Source organism: Balaenoptera musculus, chromosome 7, assembly GCF_009873245.2.
Source record: "Balaenoptera musculus isolate JJ_BM4_2016_0621 chromosome 7, mBalMus1.pri.v3, whole genome shotgun sequence".
NCBI classification, from domain to species: Eukaryota; Metazoa; Chordata; class Mammalia; order Artiodactyla; family Balaenopteridae; genus Balaenoptera; species Balaenoptera musculus.
Genome location: NC_045791.1, coordinates 86145412 through 86167599, shown reverse-complemented (window position 1 = coordinate 86167599; position 22188 = coordinate 86145412). Strand labels below are relative to the sequence as shown.

The 22188-nt window shown below is 33.3% G+C and overlaps 1 protein-coding gene across 33 annotated transcripts in view; it reads right to left on the bottom strand.

Annotated features, from left to right (window-relative positions):
* MAP2 (microtubule associated protein 2) overlaps positions 1 to 22188 on the bottom strand; it is a 277004-nt gene that overhangs the window by 11967 nt on the left and 242849 nt on the right. For 10 of the 33 annotated variants that reach the window (XM_036857803.1, XM_036857804.1, XM_036857802.1 and 7 more), the window contains 6 exons: positions 21843 to 22049; positions 21536 to 21670; positions 18591 to 18652; positions 14985 to 15155; positions 13898 to 14045; positions 9087 to 9427 (listed from right to left, as the gene is read on the bottom strand). In XM_036857803.1, the coding sequence (XP_036713698.1) occupies positions 9087 to 9427; positions 13898 to 14045; positions 14985 to 15155; positions 18591 to 18652; positions 21536 to 21670; positions 21843 to 22049 (1064 nt within the window). The remainder of the gene's footprint in view (positions 1 to 9086; positions 9428 to 13897; positions 14046 to 14984; positions 15156 to 18590; positions 18653 to 21535; positions 21671 to 21842; positions 22050 to 22188) is intronic. The other 23 variants (XM_036857828.1, XM_036857811.1, XM_036857814.1 and 20 more) reach the window with 8 other exon arrangements.

Below are 22188 nucleotides of genomic sequence, written 5' to 3'. Positions count from 1 at the left end.
CAAAGGGGACACTTTGCCTGCATTATTTAGAGATGATTCAAATCTTAAATTCTAAAACTTCAAGGCCAACTTCAAAGTTGATTTTCCTGAGAATCATAGATTTTCTAGTGAAAAAACTAGCTGGCCTTTTTTGATGGTAGACTATATTAACCCATGTTTGCTCAATTTGACATGCATTAATAGCACATTCTTTACATATTTCCATAATTGCAAAAACTTCATAGTATATTGCTTTTGTCTAAAATGAGGCAAAGTATGACATTCATTTTGCTTAATGGTTGAGTGGACAGGAATAAAACCACTCTGGGCAGTGAATGTTTGATGTTCAGTAAGTTTTACACTCTAGCTTGACAACTTGTATCTGAGCCATGTGACTCACATTTATGCCTTAGCAAAATTACAAAATATTTCATGCCAAATATCTCTAGGATCATTGGCAAATAACACCTTAGAGAGTTAATTCCACAAATACTGGCAGTCCTCAGAAACCATCCCATAAAATAGAAAAATAGATGACTGCTGTGAAGGATAAGGCTTTATTTCAGATTAGTTTTTTTTATCAGAGAGTTGAGTTTAACTTTCTGTTCTCTGTGGATAGATTGAAATAAAAACTACTTTCTTTGGGAAGAAATTTTCATTGGACTTTTGTTTTCCTAAAGCTTATGTCAAGAAAAATTATTTTAACATCTTAGAGACTGCCTAGAAAAAATATAATGAACTTCTGTTTTACAAATGAACTAATTTTCTATTTAAATGATATGAAGGAAAAATTATTTGAATAATCATTATCCAACATTAACTCTAAATCACACTTTAATCTTTGTTAATTTCTTTCAATCAAAATTTTTACTTGCTCTATTAATGCAAAGAATATGACAACCTTTCCTTCTGCATACTTCATAGCGGAAGTGAAATGTATTATTGTATCAATCAACTGGATCATCCTCCTAAAACTCTGCCTTATTCAAAATTCTACCAAACTCCCTATTTCCTATTAAATGCAACAAAACTTTTAGCCAGGCAACCAGGGTTTGTAACAATTCTGACTTTTGAGTCCTCTCTTAATACTTTACATTTCATCCAGACTGTATTCTGGTCCATATTAAGGGCCTTGTTACATTTTCAGGTTCACCCCCATGCTTTCTTCATGTTATTATCTCTTGACAGAATGCCCTCTTTCCAAGTTTAGTCTGTAACAGATCATCCTTCAAGGCTCAGCCAAATGAGTCCCTCCAAGTGGGAGGCTGGCAAAAAAGGATTTTACTCTCATGGGCATACATTGATTACTTGTATGCACACACCACTGATTTTTCATTCATATAAGGATCTTATAAGCATGAAGAGTTATAAAGAATAGGTTAATGTAATTGAATAATTAATCAGAGTTATTTAATTTTAATTTAAATTAATTCTATGTATTCCTCCACAATGCTAGGAAAGAACAGAATAGTTACTTTCTGGATATTCTTGATGTGACTCTAGTTGAATTTTACCATAATGGTTCAATTGAAGCGATCTGCCACTGTACTCTCTCTGCATATAAGTTTAATTGTTCCTTTAGAGAAATGAGCTTTTTGTTTCCCCCCCCAATATGGGGTTACTCTAAGAAAGGGCACGAATACAAAATGCAGGCTATGCCTGTAGACAGGAAAAGATCTCTCTTACTAGAGATTAGTTGGAAATATGAAACATGAAAAATGAAAGAAAATACAATCCTAACACAGTTTTTAGTAAAACAGTTTATAAACCAGAGGCATTAATCACAGTGTCAACTTGGATTTCTCGAGCAACAGAAATTTGATTTTTTTGACACTCTCTGCTGCTGCTTATTTAAGTAAAAATATCCCCATGTCAGCTCAAGATAGCAAGATATGGAAAGTAATTGGGAGTCCAAAAGTTTGGATTCTGTTCTCAGCTCCTTTACAATCTGGTACTAGGTCCTTCAGGTATCTTCTAGGTATGAACCTCAATTACAAGACATTTCTTTCTTTCTCCATCCAAGGTTGTCTTAGAAAGAAATTCTTTCTGAAAGGTAGTGGACGGTGACACTCAACTGACTTCCCTTCAACTTTATAGGGGATTAAGCTTTTCCTTTGGGTTTGCATCATTTCTCAGGAATGCTTACGAAGCTTTTCTTTATACTTGCATTATAAAAACACTTTTCTGTCTTTCCCAAAAGTATTTCCTATTCCATAGCATTCAATTTTAATGAAAACTATTTATCTAGCCCCTACAGGGCCCAGAGGTATCATATATTAAACAAAAATATTATTATATCATATATTCCTGAAGATTGAAAGTTCTCTGGAACAGATGATGTTCTTCAAATATTCATCTGTTAACAACCCTGTGCTCTGGTCAAAATGCATACAGGTATACAAACATTATAGTCCATTCTGAATTTTAATTAACTCTACCAACACTGATCAATAACTTCTTCAAAACTAAGTATATAAATATAAACAATAAGTATATTTCAATACACATTTAAATAGAAATAATAGTTTATGTCAAGACATACAATTCCACAGATCTCTAAGGAAAAGAATATGGAAGAGGGCCTATTCAGGCATCAGCCCAATTTTCCTGTGCAGACTGGCAAAAAGCACAGAAGGTAAAACCTTGTTGAGAAACCTTAGGGTGAATGCATAATGCTGAAAAATTTGGAAAGAACTTTTTGGTGAAACAGACATTGAGTTTAGACATTAGAACCACTGTTAAATATTTTAAGTGGTCTGTCTGTGGGCACTGGAAGGAAAGTTATGAATATAGCAGTCATTGTGACTCACGAAAATTAACAGATAATGAGCTTTATCAACCTCATATGCCAAAATCTTGACATTACATTTTTTTCTTTAGTTTAAAATTTTAAGATATTTTAAGGAATACTGGACCAAGTTGGTAAGAAAGTAACTTTTTGAGAGTCTGTTCAGTTGTTTGAAAACAACCTGAGATTCAGTGCTGTTCCCATGTCCTTGCTTGGTTTGTAAATGAACAGCAAACAAAAAGAGACTCTACAGGCCACAACTTTGTAAACCCAAAGTAATAATTTTTCCATAGTTTTTAATAATTAATATTTATGAAGCTTAGCTCGATAACTTTTCATTACCTTAGAAAAGATACTTGAATTACAGTTATAAAATTCTATTGCATAAAGACAGGGTCCCTGATCTCAAGGAGCTTTCATTTTGAGATAATGATGAATTTGATAGCAAAAAAATGCCTTGTAATGTATTTTGGTGAACAGTTTTTCTTCATGCTGGGTTGTATTTTACAGTTAATGGGGTATTTTATTACACTTCTTATTTAGCATTTATTTGGAGGCCTAAGGAGATGGAAAGAATGGCTTGGAAAAAACTTAAAATTAACTAAAGGCAGGGCACTAGGGGAGGACAAGAAAAAACAAACAAACAAACAAACACTTTTTTTCTGCCTCGATTGTAGAGGCCAGTGGATGTTACTGTCATCCATTCCCCTTTTATCGTATAGTGCCCAGCATAGTCTTCGTAAATGATGAAAGAATAAATATACAAATGAGAAAAAAGATCTAAATAAGCTTCAGTCTTTCTCTTTTTTATAAAATTTATAATTTGTAAATTTGCCTATATATTAATAGCACTCAGTAGACCTTCACAATGGTGACCATCATAATTTTATATAATGAGAAAAAAATCCTGTTTTACTATAACTTATCAGTTACCTCCAGAATTAATTCCATTTTTTCATTTGAATATAAAATTGAAAGCAACTCATTCAAGTTAGCATGTGAAAGGCCAAAAAAGTCTCAGGATAATGCCTAAAACTTTATAAGAAAATATATAAAAGATTCCACTCTCCATTTCACACATTTCATTCTCTCCTTCCTCTTTCCCATTGCTCCCCCTTCCTCAATTACACTCCTATTTCAGAAACACTGCTTTTTCACTCAACTTCAGCTTGCCCTTTGTGGCACAAATACTTATGGAGTCTATTAGAGTACCTAAATGAATGTTTTTTGATGAGCTGCAATGCAAAAACACTGTAGAACCATGGATCTGAGAGCTTAAAGTATCCACATAGTCTATTTAAATGAGGTGGTGCTATATACAGAAACAAGTATTATTTTGTTGCGTCTATCCTACAAATAAGAAAGTCGAGGGCTTCCCTGGTGGCGCAGTGGTTAAGAATCTGCCTGCCAATGCAGGGGACACGGGTTCGCGCCCTGGTCCGGGAAGATCCCACATGCCGCGGTGCAACTAAGCCCGTGCACCACAACTACTGAGCCTGCGTGTGCTCTAGAGTCCGCGAGCCACAACTACTGAAGCCCGTGCGCCTAGAGCCCGTGCTCCACAACAGGAGAAGCCACCACAATGAAAAGCCTGTGCACTGCAACTAGAGAAAGCCCGTGCACAGCAACGAAGACCCAACGCAGCCAAAAATAAATAAATAATTAATTTTAAAAATAATAATAAACTATAAAAAAAAAAAAGTCGAGGACTAGAGAGGTCAGTATCTAAGGTCACAAAATAATTTAGCAAAAAAGCTGGACCAAGAGCTCAGCTCTTACATTCTGATCCAATATTCTCTCAGCCAAAATTCACTGTGGTCCCAGCGTGGGGTGTTTCTTTGGGTAATAACTGTAACAGCTTTAGGCAGTCACACTCATTCAACAAGTCACTAGAAAGAATGCATCTCTCGATGCATATAGTATACTACATTCATTCAACTTTCACTCAACAAATATGCCAAATGCCTACCATATACTGAACCCTGAGGACAAAATAGACCTCATCCCTGATTTTATGGAGCTTATGGTCTAGTAGGTGAGACAAGATAGGCATTAAATAATCAGTTATACAATGGAATGTATAAAATGGTGAGAAGCCCTGGCTACAGTATCGAGAGTATATCAGATAGAGAAAAGAACAGAAATATTCTACTCAATATTCTGTAATAACCTATATGGGAAAAGAATCTGAAAATAATGGATATATGTATATGTATAACTGAATCACTTTGCTGTACACCTGCTACTAAGACAACATTGTAAATCAACTATACTCCAATATAAAATAAAAATTTAAAAAAAAAAGAGAAAAGAACAGATGAAGGGAGACTAGTTAACAACTATTGCAGTGATATCACCAAGAAATAACATATCCTGTGCTAGGGTGGTGGAGAGTGGACTGAAAGAAATGGGAAGAATAAGTGCTGTTTGGAGCACAAAATCATTAGCACTTAAAGATGGCCAGGATATGGAATGAAGGAAAGGGAGAGGAAAAGAAAACTCTTAGTTCTGATTTGTGAAACCACCTCATTAGTAACTTTCAACTATCACAAGGTGCTTTGTATACTGATCTTCATAAAGCTGAGGGAGAAAAAACAAGAAACCTGTCAAAACATGTAGGAGTATTCCATATAAATCAAAGTGCCTATAAAAAAAATCTGATCCACAGATAGAAAAAGTACCATTCATTGAGTTGTTGCTTAAATTTTTTATGCCACACATTTAGAGAAATTGTTTATTTTCTTATCTTTGTTTAAATCAAGCAGCCCAGTCCTTAAAAAGCTAACACTATTTATTCTAAAATTTAGCTTTAGATTTAATGTAGATTAGGGAGCTAGGTACATTGAGACAGTTTTAAATTAATACACTTAATAAGATAGCTTTACCTATGCCTTGAGTTAAATCAACCAAGCTTACTATCTATAGTGAATCTGAGATTGCATATGTTTTTTACAGTAGAATGAATTTATATTTTAGCTGAAAAGATTAACTTTATTGCTCTTTGTAAAGCTCCTCATATCTTCAGCTAGCTTATCTATTCCATTAGGCATTGATTTTGACTTACTGAACTGAGCCCTGAGCTAAGCCTCTTTGCCAATAGAAAATTGGACTTCAACAGAAGAAATAATAGCCATAAGCACAAAACTTATACATATGGAAGAGCAATAAACGTTCAAACTGGGGCAAATAATAAAGCTTCCCAGCTTGGAAAGTTGTTGAATTCCTAAGACACTATATCTTTCATTATACATTTCCTCTCCCTAATATTAGTGATTGCACAAACTTTAAAACAACAATAATACAGCTTCTAAAATTAAATTATTTACATACAATTAAACCACTCTGAATATTATGACAATAGAGTCTGTGCAGATGGTTTGAATTAATTAAATTAAGGTTATATCTACCAATTTACTCCCATCTTCACCAATAAGAGTTGTGTGACTTTTTTTCTCAATAACTATAGACGACATATGTCTGTTACAAAACTGGGCTCCTACAGAAGGTATCAATATTGTCTTGGTCCTCTTCAGTGATTCTGGGTTGGTCACTGTCCATTCAAATATCCTAGTATACGCAATTACTACTGGGGACAACATGCCACTGGCTTCAATTTCCCCAACAGGGTGCATTTATGGATTCTCTGTCAGATAACAAGGGTCTTTAGCATATCATCTTGACAACTTCTAAGAAGCTTTAACATAAAAATTTCTCTTAGTCATTTTATAAAGTTGAACCTTTAAAACCCAATCAAAATTCCTAGTTTAACATGTACAGAAAAAGACCCTTTCCTCACTCCTTGTATTTGAGAAGATCATATACTATAAGGAGGCTTTTAGGGGGATAGTGTTAAAGTGTTGAGTGAAATACTATTCCTACAAAAACAGTTCAACTGTAGTGCACCTCAATTTCCCAATTCATTTTCCTTTCCAATTTAAATGCATTGATGACATCTATCACAAAATAGAAGGCAAGTATGTTCCCTCCATCTATTTCTTATCTTGGAGAGGAAATACCTCCTGCTTCTCCAACAAAAGTCACTTTATAACTCCACTGTTGTAGATTTTTTCCAAGTCATCTGAAGATGCAATAGGATAATTTTGCATCAGGTTACTACTTGCCTCATGGAACAAGAGATTTTCTTCAAATGACATGATGATTTGAGGCTATTTTTGTTCCTTCTGTAATTTTTTTGTGTCATATATCTTTACTAACCCTTAATTACCATAATCTCTAGGGCAGCATTAGTTCAGCTCAAATGAGTGAGACATCTTTATATCAATTTTATCAATTAACAAATATAGTAGAAGCCAATTAAAATTAGACATAGAAATATTCACAGCCAGATATCATAATGAAGTAGAAAGAGAAAATAAATAAGTCTTCATATTTTGGGCTTCGTTTAACTTAATGATTCTAGCAAAGCTGAGGCCAAAACAACTGTTTGTCTGTCTTGGAAAGTCCTTTGAATAAAATCATTTATTGTCAAATTATATCAATAATTATTCCCTTTTTATTAGATTTTCTTTTTAGTTTGAATAAAATATCTTTGAGGTACTTAATATTCCCTTGTGATTCTAAGAAGAAACAGGTTCTTTTAAGCATCAATATTTTCCAGAAGATAAGCAAGTAAACCTCGCATTTAGTTAAGGAGAATACCAGGACACTGGGATATTTATAAAAAGAGAATTGATTTTAAATACACATGATAATTACTCTATTTTAGGGGGTAGCTCAAAAGAGCTAAAATAATAAACTTGCAAATTGGTACTAAATTTATTTTATTCAACTTACTCTTTTCAATTATTTATGTATAAATATAAAAATAATATGACATTTGGATATTTCCAAAAGGCTCAAAATATTTCCTTCTCTTGGACGTGCAAAACTATGATAAAGGCAAGAGTATGAGATTTTTCGAATTACAGGCTTAAACTTGGTAGAACTATTTTTGTTTTATGCTTAAAAAGGGTTTCTTCTAGCTCATATTTTAATAACATTTTTCTATGAAAAGCATCTTTCTGTGACTATATTATTACAGAATGTTATAGTTGTCCTGAAAATGGCATACTGAGTCCTTCGTCCCTTCTTTGGTTGATTTTTGCTTAACTCTTTGGACTTTCTTGAACAGAATCACAATGAGAAAGCAAAGAAATCTGTTGCTAAGGGAAGATGCAATATTAAATTTTTGTTTCAACACTGAGTTAGGAGTCTTCGACAGCCTCACGTTTTGGCAAGACATTTCTTCTAAACCTGCTGAAAATACATTTTCTTTGGCATGAGAGAGGGATACCAGAAATCAGTGGCAGGGAATATAAGAGATAAGAAAAAGAGTGGAAGAAAATAATATTGAGGTTAAAAAGAAAAGCTTTTTTGGTATATTGAAAGGGCATTACAAGTTTGCTAATGTATAAAGGAAATTATTGCTTTCTCTCTTCTTTCACTAACGGATGGGTGTTTTATCTCTTCATTGACAATAAAAGTCAAACTATGGGTATATCAATATCACAAGGGAAATATTAAATGATATTTGTATTATCTCCTTCCAGGCTAATTGCTTTGTCCAAACACATAGTGTAAAAGCAAGGTTCAGGTTAAGGTAGAACTCAAAGCCCTCTGGTTGGAAAAAAATGTGAACGTTTGCTCTGAAGCTGAAGTTAAGAGTTAGTAGGTAGAATTTTACTAAGAACCCTATTCAATACAATTAATCTGAAATAGATTTTCCAATAGAACCATATAGAACTGTCTATTAATTATCAACATGAATATTTGCCCTTTGCAATGTTTAGGCAATAGCAGCCAGAGAAGAAACTTGGGGAACCATGCTCTGATTTGGAATGGACATGGGAAAATGGTAGAAGATGTCATAGGAAATCCCTGGGGAGAAGGAAGGAGATAAAAGTGGAATTAGTAAAAGATGGTCAAAGGAACTCACAGTCAGGATCTAAAATAGATCACTCAAATTCATATCAGAAATGTAACTTTAATCTCTTAAGTTAAAATCCACAAGGCAACAGAGATACATTTAGAAAAGATCTGTTAGGTAGTCAACTAAAAGATTCTCTTATATGGTTAAATCAATTTTTATCTAGTAATAACCACAAGGAATGGACATGCCATATGATTTCCATCATATTTCATAAGGTACCTTTCTCAGATAGGATCCATACTCTCAGCAATAAATCATAACCTGTAACGCTTTAAAACCTCCATCTCCCTTTTGTTTTAAGAACCATTAGACTATAATATGAGGATGGCAACATAATAAGTAACGGGATTTTACTTTGGCAGCAAATACGTGTGTTCCTGTGATTCTTACCTGCCCCCCTTTAGGCTGGTATTTGATGTTGTCTGTTGATCCAATTTTGGATTTGACATTCTTCAGGTCTGGCAGTGGTTGGTTGATAAGCCGAAGTTGCTTGGGAGTAGCAGGAGATTTTGGAGGCGTACGTATAATGGCAACTTTCTTCTCACTGGGCACCAAGATGGCAGACTTGGGGGTTCCTGGTGTGTGAGGGGTCCTGGGGTAGCTAGGGGTTCCAGGAGTGCCTGGTGTGCGTGAAGAATAGCTTGGTGGGGTGCCAGGAGTGATGGCGGTTGATCCGGGAGTAGTGGGTGTTGAAGTGCCACTTTTTCCTGCTCTGCGAATTGGCTCTGACCCTATATTAACAAACAAAACAGAACCCAAACCACAGTGTCAGAAAGTTCTCCTGGAGACACCCCTCTTCCCATCCATTGTTAGAACTCATAATTCATTAAATTTCTACAGGATTTAGAATATTTATGAATTACAACAATGCTTGAAAAGGTGAGAACCTCCTATTTTTAGGCCCATAAACTGGTGACATTCTTTTGATTCTATCAATGTGAAGATAATACTTGGGTTTTCCTGATTTATTCTTAATTCTCATTATGAATGTGTCAAAAGTATTTTCTTCTTGTGTGATCATTTAGGCATATGGATCTGCCTTTAGTTGGAAAAGGAGTCTGCACTTAACGTTCTTTGTGGGCTCATATTTACAGAAGAGTCCTTAAATGACATGCAGACCACTCGTTCTTTTGTGTAGTAAGTTTATTCCGAGATCCAGGTGGATACACAACATAAAATTGTATATTTAGATCACATGCTTTTGGCCTGCATAGAAAATTATTTAATTCTAAATAAAAAAAAAATCTAGTTCTCTCCTTAGAAAAGTGGGATGTTATAAAAATTTATTCACAGTGAATCTTGTACCTGATTATGTTTGTAAATATTTCCTTTATAAGGAAATATATCTTAGCTCTTATTAGAAAAAACAAAACAAAACAATTCCTTTCCTTAGAAAAGTAGGGTGTTGTAGCAATATGTTCACAGTGAATCTTGTACCAGATTCTGTTTTCTCCCATACTTTCATTACTAGTTTGCAGTTTGGAGTCAAATCAATAATCCTTCACTGTCTATTAATAATAAAGATATTGTGAGGTGTATTTCTTTGCCTCAACTTGATGTTAACCTCATTTTATCATTTAACTCATTTCCCTTCATTTTCCTATGCTATGTTTCTCACAGTATTTTTTTAATGTGGGGTTAAATGCCATTTCAAATGCTTTTTTGAAAGAATAATGATATAAATCAGTATACACCTTAAGAGATTTCAAAGCACTTTTGTGAATACCGAACATTTGATAACCAAACATACACACACGCAGTAGAGGCAGCTCTTATTATGTCTAATTTAACAGTAAGGACATTGAGGTTCATTTACCCAGATGATACTAAATGCTAAGCCAGATATGATATTTAGCTTCTTAATATTTGTTGAACTTTCTCTTAACTCTAAAAATCTTTTGTCTAAAATAATACATTGATTCCAATAATAGAACACTGATTTACATTGTTTACATTTATTATACAAATTCTTTCACTTTTTAAAATATTTTATAGAAGGGTATGATTTTTACTTTTTACTACTGAGTATGTAACTTTGTAAAATCAATGAATCTTCTGGAAATTTTGTAGAGGATAAAGATATAACTCATTAATTTTAAAATCAATGAAGTAAAAGGGATCGTAGAGTCATCTGATGTAATTCATCATCAGTGCAGAAAGTTCTTCCTGAGAAAGGAGACAATTAATCTTTGCTTAAATATTTACAAGGAGTGAGCTCAAGAGCGCTTCTGAGATAATTGTGGTCTGCAGACAAAGTAAATCTACCCATTGGTCTAGACTCTGTCTCCTGGATAACCAGAATAATTTTACTTCCTCTCTCAGTGAACAGTTTTCACGTATCAAGGCAAAGTTGCCCTGTGTCCTTTTGGTCTTTTAGTAGAAGGGCAAGACATGGGTAGACTATTCAACTGGCAATATGAAATGGGATCTGAGAAGAGTAAAGTGATAAATTAGTGATTTTTATTGCTTTCCACAAATATGACATTTCAAGACCAGGATAATACAATCACATTCAACTTGTCTTTTTGTAGATTCCTGGCTATAACATTTGTTTATGGCAAGGTTTTGATGTTGGTTTGAGTCAGTCACTATGTCCTGAAAAATCTCTTCAGAAACTTATTTCTTCCTCAAATGTATTCTCCATCACGTCATCACTTTTAAATAGCTCAGGTCTTTTGGGGAGAGGGATCATCTCTGTATTATTTGCTGCTCTACCTAACACTGGTGTCTTTTATGGGGCCTGAACACAGCAGGAGCTCAACATATTTTTTTTTAATGGTATGAATTTGATTCAGAATATATCCAAGTGTGCTGAGGTATTTTTCACTTCATGAAGACTGAGTTAAAGCAATAATCTGGATGTGCATAACAATATTTACTAAAAGAAACATTTGTGTAAAAGTAAGAGTTATTTCTACACCCCTAGAAAATGGCTTTAAGTTTTGAAAAAGTAAAGGAGGAAGGTTCTGTGTTATATCTGGAGAATGAGAAAAAAACACAAGTATTAAGAAGCTCTTAATGCTGCTGTTCAATAGATATGATCAATTTTTATTGTAATAAATTATGTTCTAGTCATCAAAAATGACAAATTTTTGTTTGTGTTTCTTATTAGTTCTGAAATAGAAAAGATTAAATCTAAATTACTAAAACGATTTAAAAAATATTTATGAGTTACTCTATGACACTATGTTCTTATCTATCTTGTCAACTCTTCAATGACAATGTCTTTCCCTCCTCTTGGGCTGAATGAACTTCCTGCATAGCACTTTCAAATCTTTTCAATAGCTGTACAAAATGCTAGAATATTCCTGTGCGCAGTTAAGGAGATGATAGGCAAATGGGAGGAGGCAAACTGCTTGTTCTGCTAATTGCTATGCCTTTTAGCTATTGCTATGTAGAGCTAAAATAGACCCTATGTCCTAGATTATCAGAGTATCCGTTATGTTCATTACCAAATAATATAATGCTGTATGCTTATGAGCATAAGTAAAGGTAAAAAGTCAAAATAGAATTAGCTCAGAACATAAAAAGCAATTTGTATACAGATACATTTTAAAAGGCAGAGTACAGTGGCTCAAAGATGTGGATTTATGTAAGAAAATGTCATTTTGCTTCCATAGCAACACATACAAGCATAATTCAAGGTGTGCCTTTGGGAAGCACTCGGTGCCTTTGTGTTGGGTCAACATCCTTGGGGTAATTGCTGATGCCCAATTCCAACTCCAGGTATTTGGAGTTAAATTCTCTTCTCTGGAGATTACTCTTAAACATCTTCTTTGCTAGTTCATTTGCATACTTTACATGCGTTAAGGTGAAAAAGAGTTTTAGTGATTTCAAAGTGTTCCTAGCATGTATTTCAAAGGATGTTAATGCTTCATGAATCCAAACGGTGTGGGACACAATGGCTTTAATTATAATAAACACTTTCACTGTAGGCAAAAAACACTGTTTAAGTGTCATACAAAATAGTCACATTTGAAGTGGGGCAATTATTATTAAATACTTAGAAAATAAGTGGTGAAATCAACTATAATGTGTTAGTAGTAGCAATTTCCAACACCTTTGTAATGGATTTTAAATGACAGAGATGCTATTCTCCAAATGTTTCCACCATTTTGTAATAGTTTTTAAATGACAGGGATACTATTCTCCAAGTGATTCTACAGAACAGTTCCCTAATACTATTTCTTCTAAATAAATACAGAGAAGACATTTAGAGTATAGGTTGTGAACTTATCAGTGGGCTGAAAACCAAATTCAACCATTTACTAGCTGTGTAGTATTGAACAAGTTACTGTCTTTAAAAGGTCAGTTTTCTCATCAGTAGATTTAATGAGGTTATTAATACCTAACCATCAGCATTGTTAATTAAACTGACTGAAAAATGTGTCTTAAGATTTTAGCACATATATGTGATTAATAAATGGTAGTATTTTTGTGGTAATAGAAACATGTTTATGAAAATAATTTAAATTACTAGATAGTCTTGGTAGCAACACAGCACATAAGTGGGTAATGATTGGAAATTTTTATATTCTTTACATAAACTCTGATAATTGCTGACCATTACATTATGAAATCAAAAGAGATTGAAGCTATTGCACAGAACATGCTATGTTTACAGCCTCACTGGAATGCAAATTCTTACCAAATTGAGCAGGATCCTTAATTTTGATTGTTGATATTCTAGTGAGATTTTAGGACTTGGAATTCTAATAAAAGTTAAGCTTTTATATTTAAAAAGTCCCTGGACTTCCCTGGTGGTCCAGTGGTTAAGACTCCGAGCTTCCACTGCAGAGGGCACGGGTTCCACCCCTGGTCGGGGAAGTTTGGTACACAGTGTGGTGTGGCCAAAAAAAAAAAAACCCTGACTATTGGTTTTCTCTACTAATTAGTTCTTTCGAGTTTTCTTTTTTACTTTAAACTTGAAGAGAGAAAATATATTCTGAAAACGACTTTATTTCAATCCTATTTAATGGATAATGAAGTAATATGTACTCATTTCCTCCATCAGTTGTTTTGACTCAAATAATTGTTTTGGACCCATTGAGAGTCTGGATCTCTGATTCTTAGGACAAATATAATCTGATTTTAATGCATATTTTATTTGCAAATGTAAAATATAAGTACATTATAAGCTACTCCACTTAAGGGATTTTAAAAAAATGAATGAAAACGAAGCCAAAGCAAAATAAACCTACTAGTGGTCCGCCGTGTAGAAGAGGAGATAGAACTGTTGAGAGAGAAGGAGTTCTCATCTCTGTCTCCTGATACGCCTCGGCGAGGAGGGAGAATGGAGGACGGTCTCGGCAGAGAAGAGCGCTTTTCTGGGCTCTTGGTTACTCCATCCTGATTGGGGAAAATAAAACGACGTTGGGTTCCTGTGAATCTTCGTTTTAATTATACAAAGTAATTACATTGCTCTGGCTAATTTTCCTCCTGTGCTGATAGATGAATTTCTTTTAACCCACACTACTGACTTTTATATACTTATAAGCATTTCTGCTTCAAAACTTAGAAAGAATTCAGATTTGCCTAGAGGTTTTATAAAAATATATTATTTTGGAGTTAGTGCTAAAAATCGATGGTGAAATTCAAATTCTAAATGATAACATGGATAAAAATAATGTGCTCAAGTAGTCTCCAGGTAATTAATAATTTTAACTGAGAAGTCTTCATCAGCATGATAATGTATTAATCAGAAAGGACCGGCAGAAGGGCACTGCATGAGCAGTATTTAGCAATGATCACCACCATATACCGTGCACTTACGTGACAGGAGTGCTAAGCACTTTACATCCATTTATGATTTAATTTTTACAAAAAATGTTATATGCATTTTAGAGCTGAGGAAACAGCTTTCATCAGTTTATGTAATTTTTTCAAAAATCACTGAGTTGAGAGGTAGCAGAGTTAGTATTAAATCTTGATGTGTCTGACACTGAGCCCAAACTATTATATTATATATAATATAATTTGGTACAATATTATATATAATATGCCATATGTAACATCATATATATATTTTGTATTTGAAATTTTATTAAATATCAAATAAATAATAAATAAATTATGCATTGCATATCTTACAAAAAGACATCTATTTTTTAATGATTAGACTAGTTATAACTATTGAAACACTTAATTTGTACTTGTTTTTAATAAGGCCTATTGTTTATATGTCAAACACTTCAGAACTGAAAGTCTTTGCTTTCATACATTTACTGAATTGTGTCCTTCTCCCAAATTATGTTCCTTTCTGCACCTTTGATTGGCTTGCTGCCTTACCTTGTTCCCTGATTCTGAGTATGGTAAACGGTCTGTGGAGCCCGCTGAGGTGGGCTGTATGAATAAACTGTCAGAAAATGTAGCCCTTTTAGTCGTACTAGGGCAGGCTGAGCTGCATCGTGGGGACTTTGTGCTACCCTGTAAGGCAGGAATCTTTGACAAGGTAGAATTCTAGCCATGAAAGAAAACAAACAAAAGCACAAAATAAACCAAACTATGAAGTAAAAGGAAAATTAAAAAAAACATGTAAACATATAAGAAATTAAATGTCTGCTTTTAATAAGAACACATGATAAATGGTTATAATCAGTGATAGAGATGTATATTATGTGAGAACAAGAGATTTTCACTGAACACATCTTTTTAACTAACTTAAGAATACATATATAATGAGAATATAGATTAAAATTTTATTTATAAATTCTATGTATAAGGTCTCTGATTAAGCCATAAACCTTATAATGATACCATATTTGGAAAATATCTTGAGAGTCTGTTGGAATTGTTCCTTTAATAAACACAGCCCTTAAATGGTATATATAATCAACATTTTGATCACATTTCAAGAACTTTAGAACAAAGTATATTTAAGGCCTAATAATGGAAAATAGTTCTTTTTTAAGTTGAGAAAATGCATTTTCAGATTATCTACACTGATTTCATCAGAAAATTGCAGATTTTATATATAATGAGTTCATTTTATGAGTCAAACGCATACCAGGGACCAAGTTATACCATAGAATTAATAACATTTTTATGCAGAGACCACAGTTTGTATGATGTGTTATAAATTCTAAAAATGAAAGTCAACACTGACTAGATTGCCCATAAAAATCACAAGACTTATTTCACAGGTATTGATAATCCCTGGGAAGATTGTCAGCAAGAGCAAGTGTAAGTGGGTTGGACATATATATACAGCTTTTGGAGAAAGTTATGCTGGCATGCCACATGTCTCAGGGGAGACTGTTAAAAATACAGACAAGTATGACAAAGCCGAGGAGATTTTTATCTTTAAATAATTAATATGATTTAGCCGATACAAAAATAGCAGTTGAAACTAAGATTTTTATCTCAAGTTGTAACCTCTGTAGACACTCAAAGAGGCATAAGTATTCACAGATTGCACGAATCACTTCTTGTTTTACAGACCCAGCACCCTGAGTGGGAAGTATAACTGGGTCAGCACAAGTCATTCTTTTTTGACTGATGCTACCCACAAATTAGTGAATTTCAAAAGTGTGGAATAGGAAAGAAAAATGGAGTAATTGGATTGCCTCAAATTATGAAAGACATCTACTAATCTCCTGCTAAAAACAAAAACAAAATAAAATGAACAAACAAACAAACTCAAATGAAATGAAAGATTATAGGTTAGGTTCACAATAAAGATCAATTGAAAAATCGGAGAGAACTGTTCTGATGGATGTACTGAGTTAATCCTGAGGTTTTAGGAAACATAGGAAGAGGATGAGGTTACAAGGAAAAAGGAGGATTTTAAATGAGAAAATTAGAAAGAATGGTGGTCTAATCTCTCTTCTTCAGAAGGATGAGATGGGTATTTACAAGGAAAAAAAGTTAGTTTTTGTGTCAGATGTATATGGTCTCTGTCCAAGTGTAAGCATTGAATGCTAATTCTTGTTGAGTTACTTGAAGACCAACGGACTTGAAAATTTCTGAAACATTTTGCAAACAATGCAATCTTAAAAATTATTTTCCTACCAAGAGAAAGCTCAGACTTACTTTCTGTATCTGCTCAGAGAGAAAGCTCAGACTTACTTTCTGTATCTGCTCCTAAAGACTTCCACTTTTAAAATAATAATAATAATAATAATAACTATTGCTGCTTATTGAATAAATACTATGTTCTAAGCACTATAGAATGTACTATTTCATAAAATTACTGTACTTAGTGTTTACAACTCACTTATGATATAGGAATTTTTACTCCTCCCCTTATTTTTGGAAAATTAAGACACAGGAAAAAAAAGACCATATAGTTAATAAACGTTCAAAACTTGGATCTGGCCTGTTTCATGGCCCTGCTCTTAACCAACACAACCCACTAGTTCCCCATCAGAAACAGAAGGTAAAGAGATACAAATCTTGAAATAGCAGTGTGGTCAAAATAAGGACTAAAATTACCAAAGCAATAAATGGATTCTATTGCTTGCCATAAGTTCAGGAATATGTCTGAAAACATTTATATAATATCAAATATACATATATTTTTTAATCAACATAAAGTCCCTTGGCTTCAACATGATATAAAAGGTTTGGCTGTCATTGAAAATGAATTCCTATTTTTCACAATAAATAAAGAGAAGTCTAAAATTTTCTTAGTTTTTAGAAAGCTAAACAAAGAATTGTGATTTACATATCATACATGATGGCTAAGACCCAGAACACTGTGATACATGACTAATTATCATCACTCAGATTATTTGTTGTAATTTTAGGATTCCATGAGAAGTCTTCTAACTTTTTTTTTTCAATGAGAAGGAAGTAAAATACTTTGTGTTGGTTTTGGTCTTTTTAAAGTTTAAAAAACATGATTAATAATATAAAAATAAAATTTGCAAAATAAGAAATATAAAAGATTTATAAACATAGAAGAAGCTAAACATCATTAATACAACCAAATTAAAACAACAAAATATTTCATCTCCATAGCTTGGTAAATATAGAAAAAGTATAGAGATATCTAGTAATAACGAATATAAGCATGTTCATATACAGCTGGAGGACATATAAGCTGTAGAACCTTTCTGGAGGGCTATTTGACAATATGAAGCAAAAAGTTTAAATGCGGACTTTCTTTTTGAAACAATGATTTTGCTACTAGAAAATTATCCTAAGGAAATGCATATGGATACATTCATAGATGTAGCCAAAAAGATTTCTACAGTAATACTGCTAAAATAACAGAAAACTAGTTTGAATGTTAAGTAATGGGAAATTGATTAAGTACATCACTGTAAAAATATAAAATGCAATATTATGTAGTCATTAAAATGATGTACAAGCATGTTTAATGACATGGAAATCTGTTTATTGTTTAATTAAAAAACCGATATGTGGTGTTTCCATCTGTGTTATTAAACCTATAAATGTGTAAAAAAAATTAAGATTTTATGTCAAAATGGTAACTGCAGTTACCTTTAGATAAGGAGATAATATATTTTTACTTATTTTTCTCATCTACATTAATTTTCTCATATTCTGATTTTGTAAAACAACAATGAAAATGTGTTGTAAAATACAGTTTAGTGTTGATTATAATGGTCTATCTTGATTCTATGAAAAGTAAATAAATTGGGCTCCCCCGCTTTTGCCAGATCATTATGGTGTTTCACATGTTTTTGTCTTACTAACAAAGAGGCAGCCTAAATCCCAGCTCTGCCCTCACCAGCTACCATCACATTCCAGAAGACATTCGGACATGCTTGAATGCCATCGAGAATCAATCTGGGTGAGTGAATGATCTAAAATGTTTTAAAAGAGTAAACATCTAAAGTCTAAATTTTATCTAAAATTATTAAAACATTGCCACTAATACCAAAGGGAATGTTGAATGAAGAACAAGGAAAAAGTTATTTTACTCACAGACACTTTGTCCTTTGCCTGTTTAAATACACTGGGAGCCTGAGCTGATTCAGCACCTGCTGCTGTTGAAAGAGGAGACAAAAACAACCCCACACTTAGTGGCTAAAGACCACGTAAATGCATTTTTAATGCCTTCTGGATATTCAGTTGTGGCAACAGACTAATGCAAAGCGAATTTTGTTTATATTGAGACTCAAATTCAGTAACTGAAGAAACCCGAATAATAAGAACATTATAGCCTGTGGCTGGCTCCCACTATAGAGTGTGCTAATTACTATAACCCAGTGTTTACCAAAGCACAGGTAAGCACACCAAGTAATTTTCTGTTACCAATGTACCCTTAAATTACTATTGATCCTTCAGAATGGAAATCATAGGACAGTAATCCGAATGCTGCAGAATTTAAGGAAAAGGGGAGTGATTGGTTTCTAGGGTGGGCATCACATAAGAATATTCACGGAGATTCCCAAACCTTCTTTATGTAGCCACTGTCATATCTACAGATATTTCTGCATTTTATATTTCAAACTGTCATGGTCTGCCAACCCCTTTCCCTCTGCACCCCTTCATTTCACAATATGAATGACACACTTGTTTGACGTGAAACGGACCACATGAGAAGGGAAGGGAAGAAAAATGGCTTGTCAAGAAGAGAAAACATGAGAGGAATTTTAAGTTCAGTAAAATAGACCATGTTCTACACATGCACTTCCTGTATGAAATTATTACCACATCTGTTACTGTTGTTTCTCTTGCTGCTGTTTTATACTTCTGGTTTCAATTTTAAACTCCATCATCTCTAGCATAATTTCTGCTGATGACTTACCTGACTTGACTTAAATATCTTTCATGATTGAACACAACCCTTTGTGTTTGGGGAAACTGTTCCTATTTAACAATTGGGCTAAAAAATAAAAGGCATAAACTTGTGTGTTTACTTCCACCTTAATTTTCTTTCCAAGAGAGAAATCCTCTGGAAAAAAAATAGTTATCCTTATAAGCGCTCCAAATGAATTTCAAAAAGGTTTCTTATGCCATGTGCACTTCTAACACAAAAATAGTAATGGTCTACAATATGTTCTATGCTATTTAGGACTGGCTAGTAAGATTATTCGCAGACTCTGAAACTAATTTTTTTTTTAAAACAAGCAGTGCAAATTATGCCTCTTTACTATTTCTACAATAGAGCTCATTTTTCTGCGACATATATACTTTGCTTTAAGTCAATGAAACTCATGTTTGGTATATGCTTTCTGTTTGAGTATCTTAATATTTGAATAAAAAAGGAAGATCCTAATTAGTCCAAAGATCTTAAATTTCCTTTAATGAATGAAATAAAAAGGCAAGTTATTCTCAGTGTGGCATATTGAATACTACTGAGATGCAGGTACTTCACCAAACCATTTGACATTTCCTCTGAAACTGTACAATCCTAATATATTTTTCATCTTTTTAGGTGGCATATAGGACTTTTATGCCCCAACCAAGAGATTCTGCCTGTGCAAGCATTTTTCTAACTAGAAGAAAAATTCCAAGTTTAATGAAAATGTACTAAGTAAGATGCACTATAAGATTTAGAGATGTCATGTTAATTCCTAACTCTTAACTTAGAGGAACCCTTCATTCTAAACTTTCATCATCAAGGTGTGTGTATAATTATGTCTTCTACTTTCAAATCCTGCCTTACATACTAGTTCTTGAAGGATGCTCATGAGATATTTCCTATATGAAGAACACAAATTAAAAATACTTGAAATTTTTAGTGGCTATCATGAAACCATCAACCTTGATTTTTTTTCTTACAAGGGTTAATGCTGTTCCTAACCCTTTAAAGCCATCCAAAGATTCATATAAAGGCACTTCTAATGTATAATGGATTGGGAAATATTCCTTTCTGACTTAAGAACTCTGATGCCTTCTTTTGTAGACTGCAATTGTGCCATTTAATCAATGCTAAAATAAAATATATTGTAAATGAAGAGTATCCTAATATAATTATACATTTAAAATAAATACTTTGCACTGAAATTTAGGAATAGAGTTTATATTATAGATATTATGTATGGTCTTTTATGATGATTTGTAACATGTTTCACTCCTTCATTCTACTACTTTTTTAAACAGTAAAAAACAAGTATATCTGAAGAAGACAGAACAATAAGAAGGTAGGAAAATAGAAATAAACCTAAATTCTAAGATATTGGGAGGGAAGGGGTTTATTAAATTTTAAATTTATTAAATTTTTGAATGCTACATTATGTAGGGGAATTTAGCAGTTTGGATCCAACACATTTAAGAAAATCCCAAGGACAAAATGTCAGCTAAGAGATGTAGTATCATCAGAAAGCCTGGCTAATTTTGGATATGAAAAATAAAATCTGATGGGATTACCAGACAATTTCCTTTTCCTTTTTTTTCTTTCATCCAAAAGCAAAGTAATTTTTCAACCACAATTTTACCCCAGATTTGCTTTTCATTTTCCATCTCAAAATCACTATGCATTCTTGGTGGTTCTCAGTAAATTCATCAACATCAGTAACAGATTTGGCAATAACAATATAGAAAATGGGACAAATACACATGGGTTTTTAAGCATGAGGGAGATAAATAAGCAAAATAATGAGAATGCATACCACGGTTATATTCATCGCCATCGTCTAACCAAACACACAGAATGAAAATAGGAATCCCCAGAACGTGACACTAGAGCACAATGCCAAGATACAATCACTGTTAAGTCTGAGCATGACAAAGAAACAGATGGTCATGACCTCTTCTGCAGGGAGGGAAAAAAAAAAAAATAATGATACAAGACACTTAATAGCGAAATTGTTCATGACTGCTGAGATTCTTGGAAGAAAAACAAAACGAAGCTGCTACGGTAATGACATAAAAAAAAATACATGTCTATGTTTGCCAGCCACATTGCAGAATTGAACAGTCACCTGTCGTTTTCCGCTTAACACAGGAGAGATGAGTTGGTCTAGTATATTTGATAGCAGGTTTTAAAATGAATTTCCTGGAGGGAGAGTGGGCCTGAACTTCTGTTTTTTTAGCAAGTTCAGCCTTCTTATAAACTGCTATGAATAAGAAAACACAAAAAGCATACCATCAGGAAAAAATAAACACTTGGAGCAAAACCGAATGAAATTTCATCAATAATTAGTTACCACGGTTAGGCAGTTTCTTCTACAAAAGAGTAATAATGAATTACTTCAAAAACATTTTTAAAGAAGTGATTGTTAAATGAACCTTTTTTCCTTCTCACTTCATCTCTGGAGACTGTGCTAGGTTCCTTTTTAGCTATTTTTCTTTCAGGAGTGGAAATTCTGCCTCTCCCGGTTTTAAAAGGCTTTTCTTTTCTATGTTTCTCAAGAGATGGTCTCCGAGCTTCCTTTTCAGCTTTCTCCTCTTTAGGAATAGTTTCTAACTGTTCTGTCATGATGCTCCTATCATCATCTGCGGATCAAAGCAAACCATGACAACAACAACAACGAAAACATTAGTAACAAATGTACAAAATCCTTCATCTATTTAAAAAAATGCAAAATCAAGAGATAAAGGGTCATTTTAAAATGTTTAAAATGAAAAAAAAATT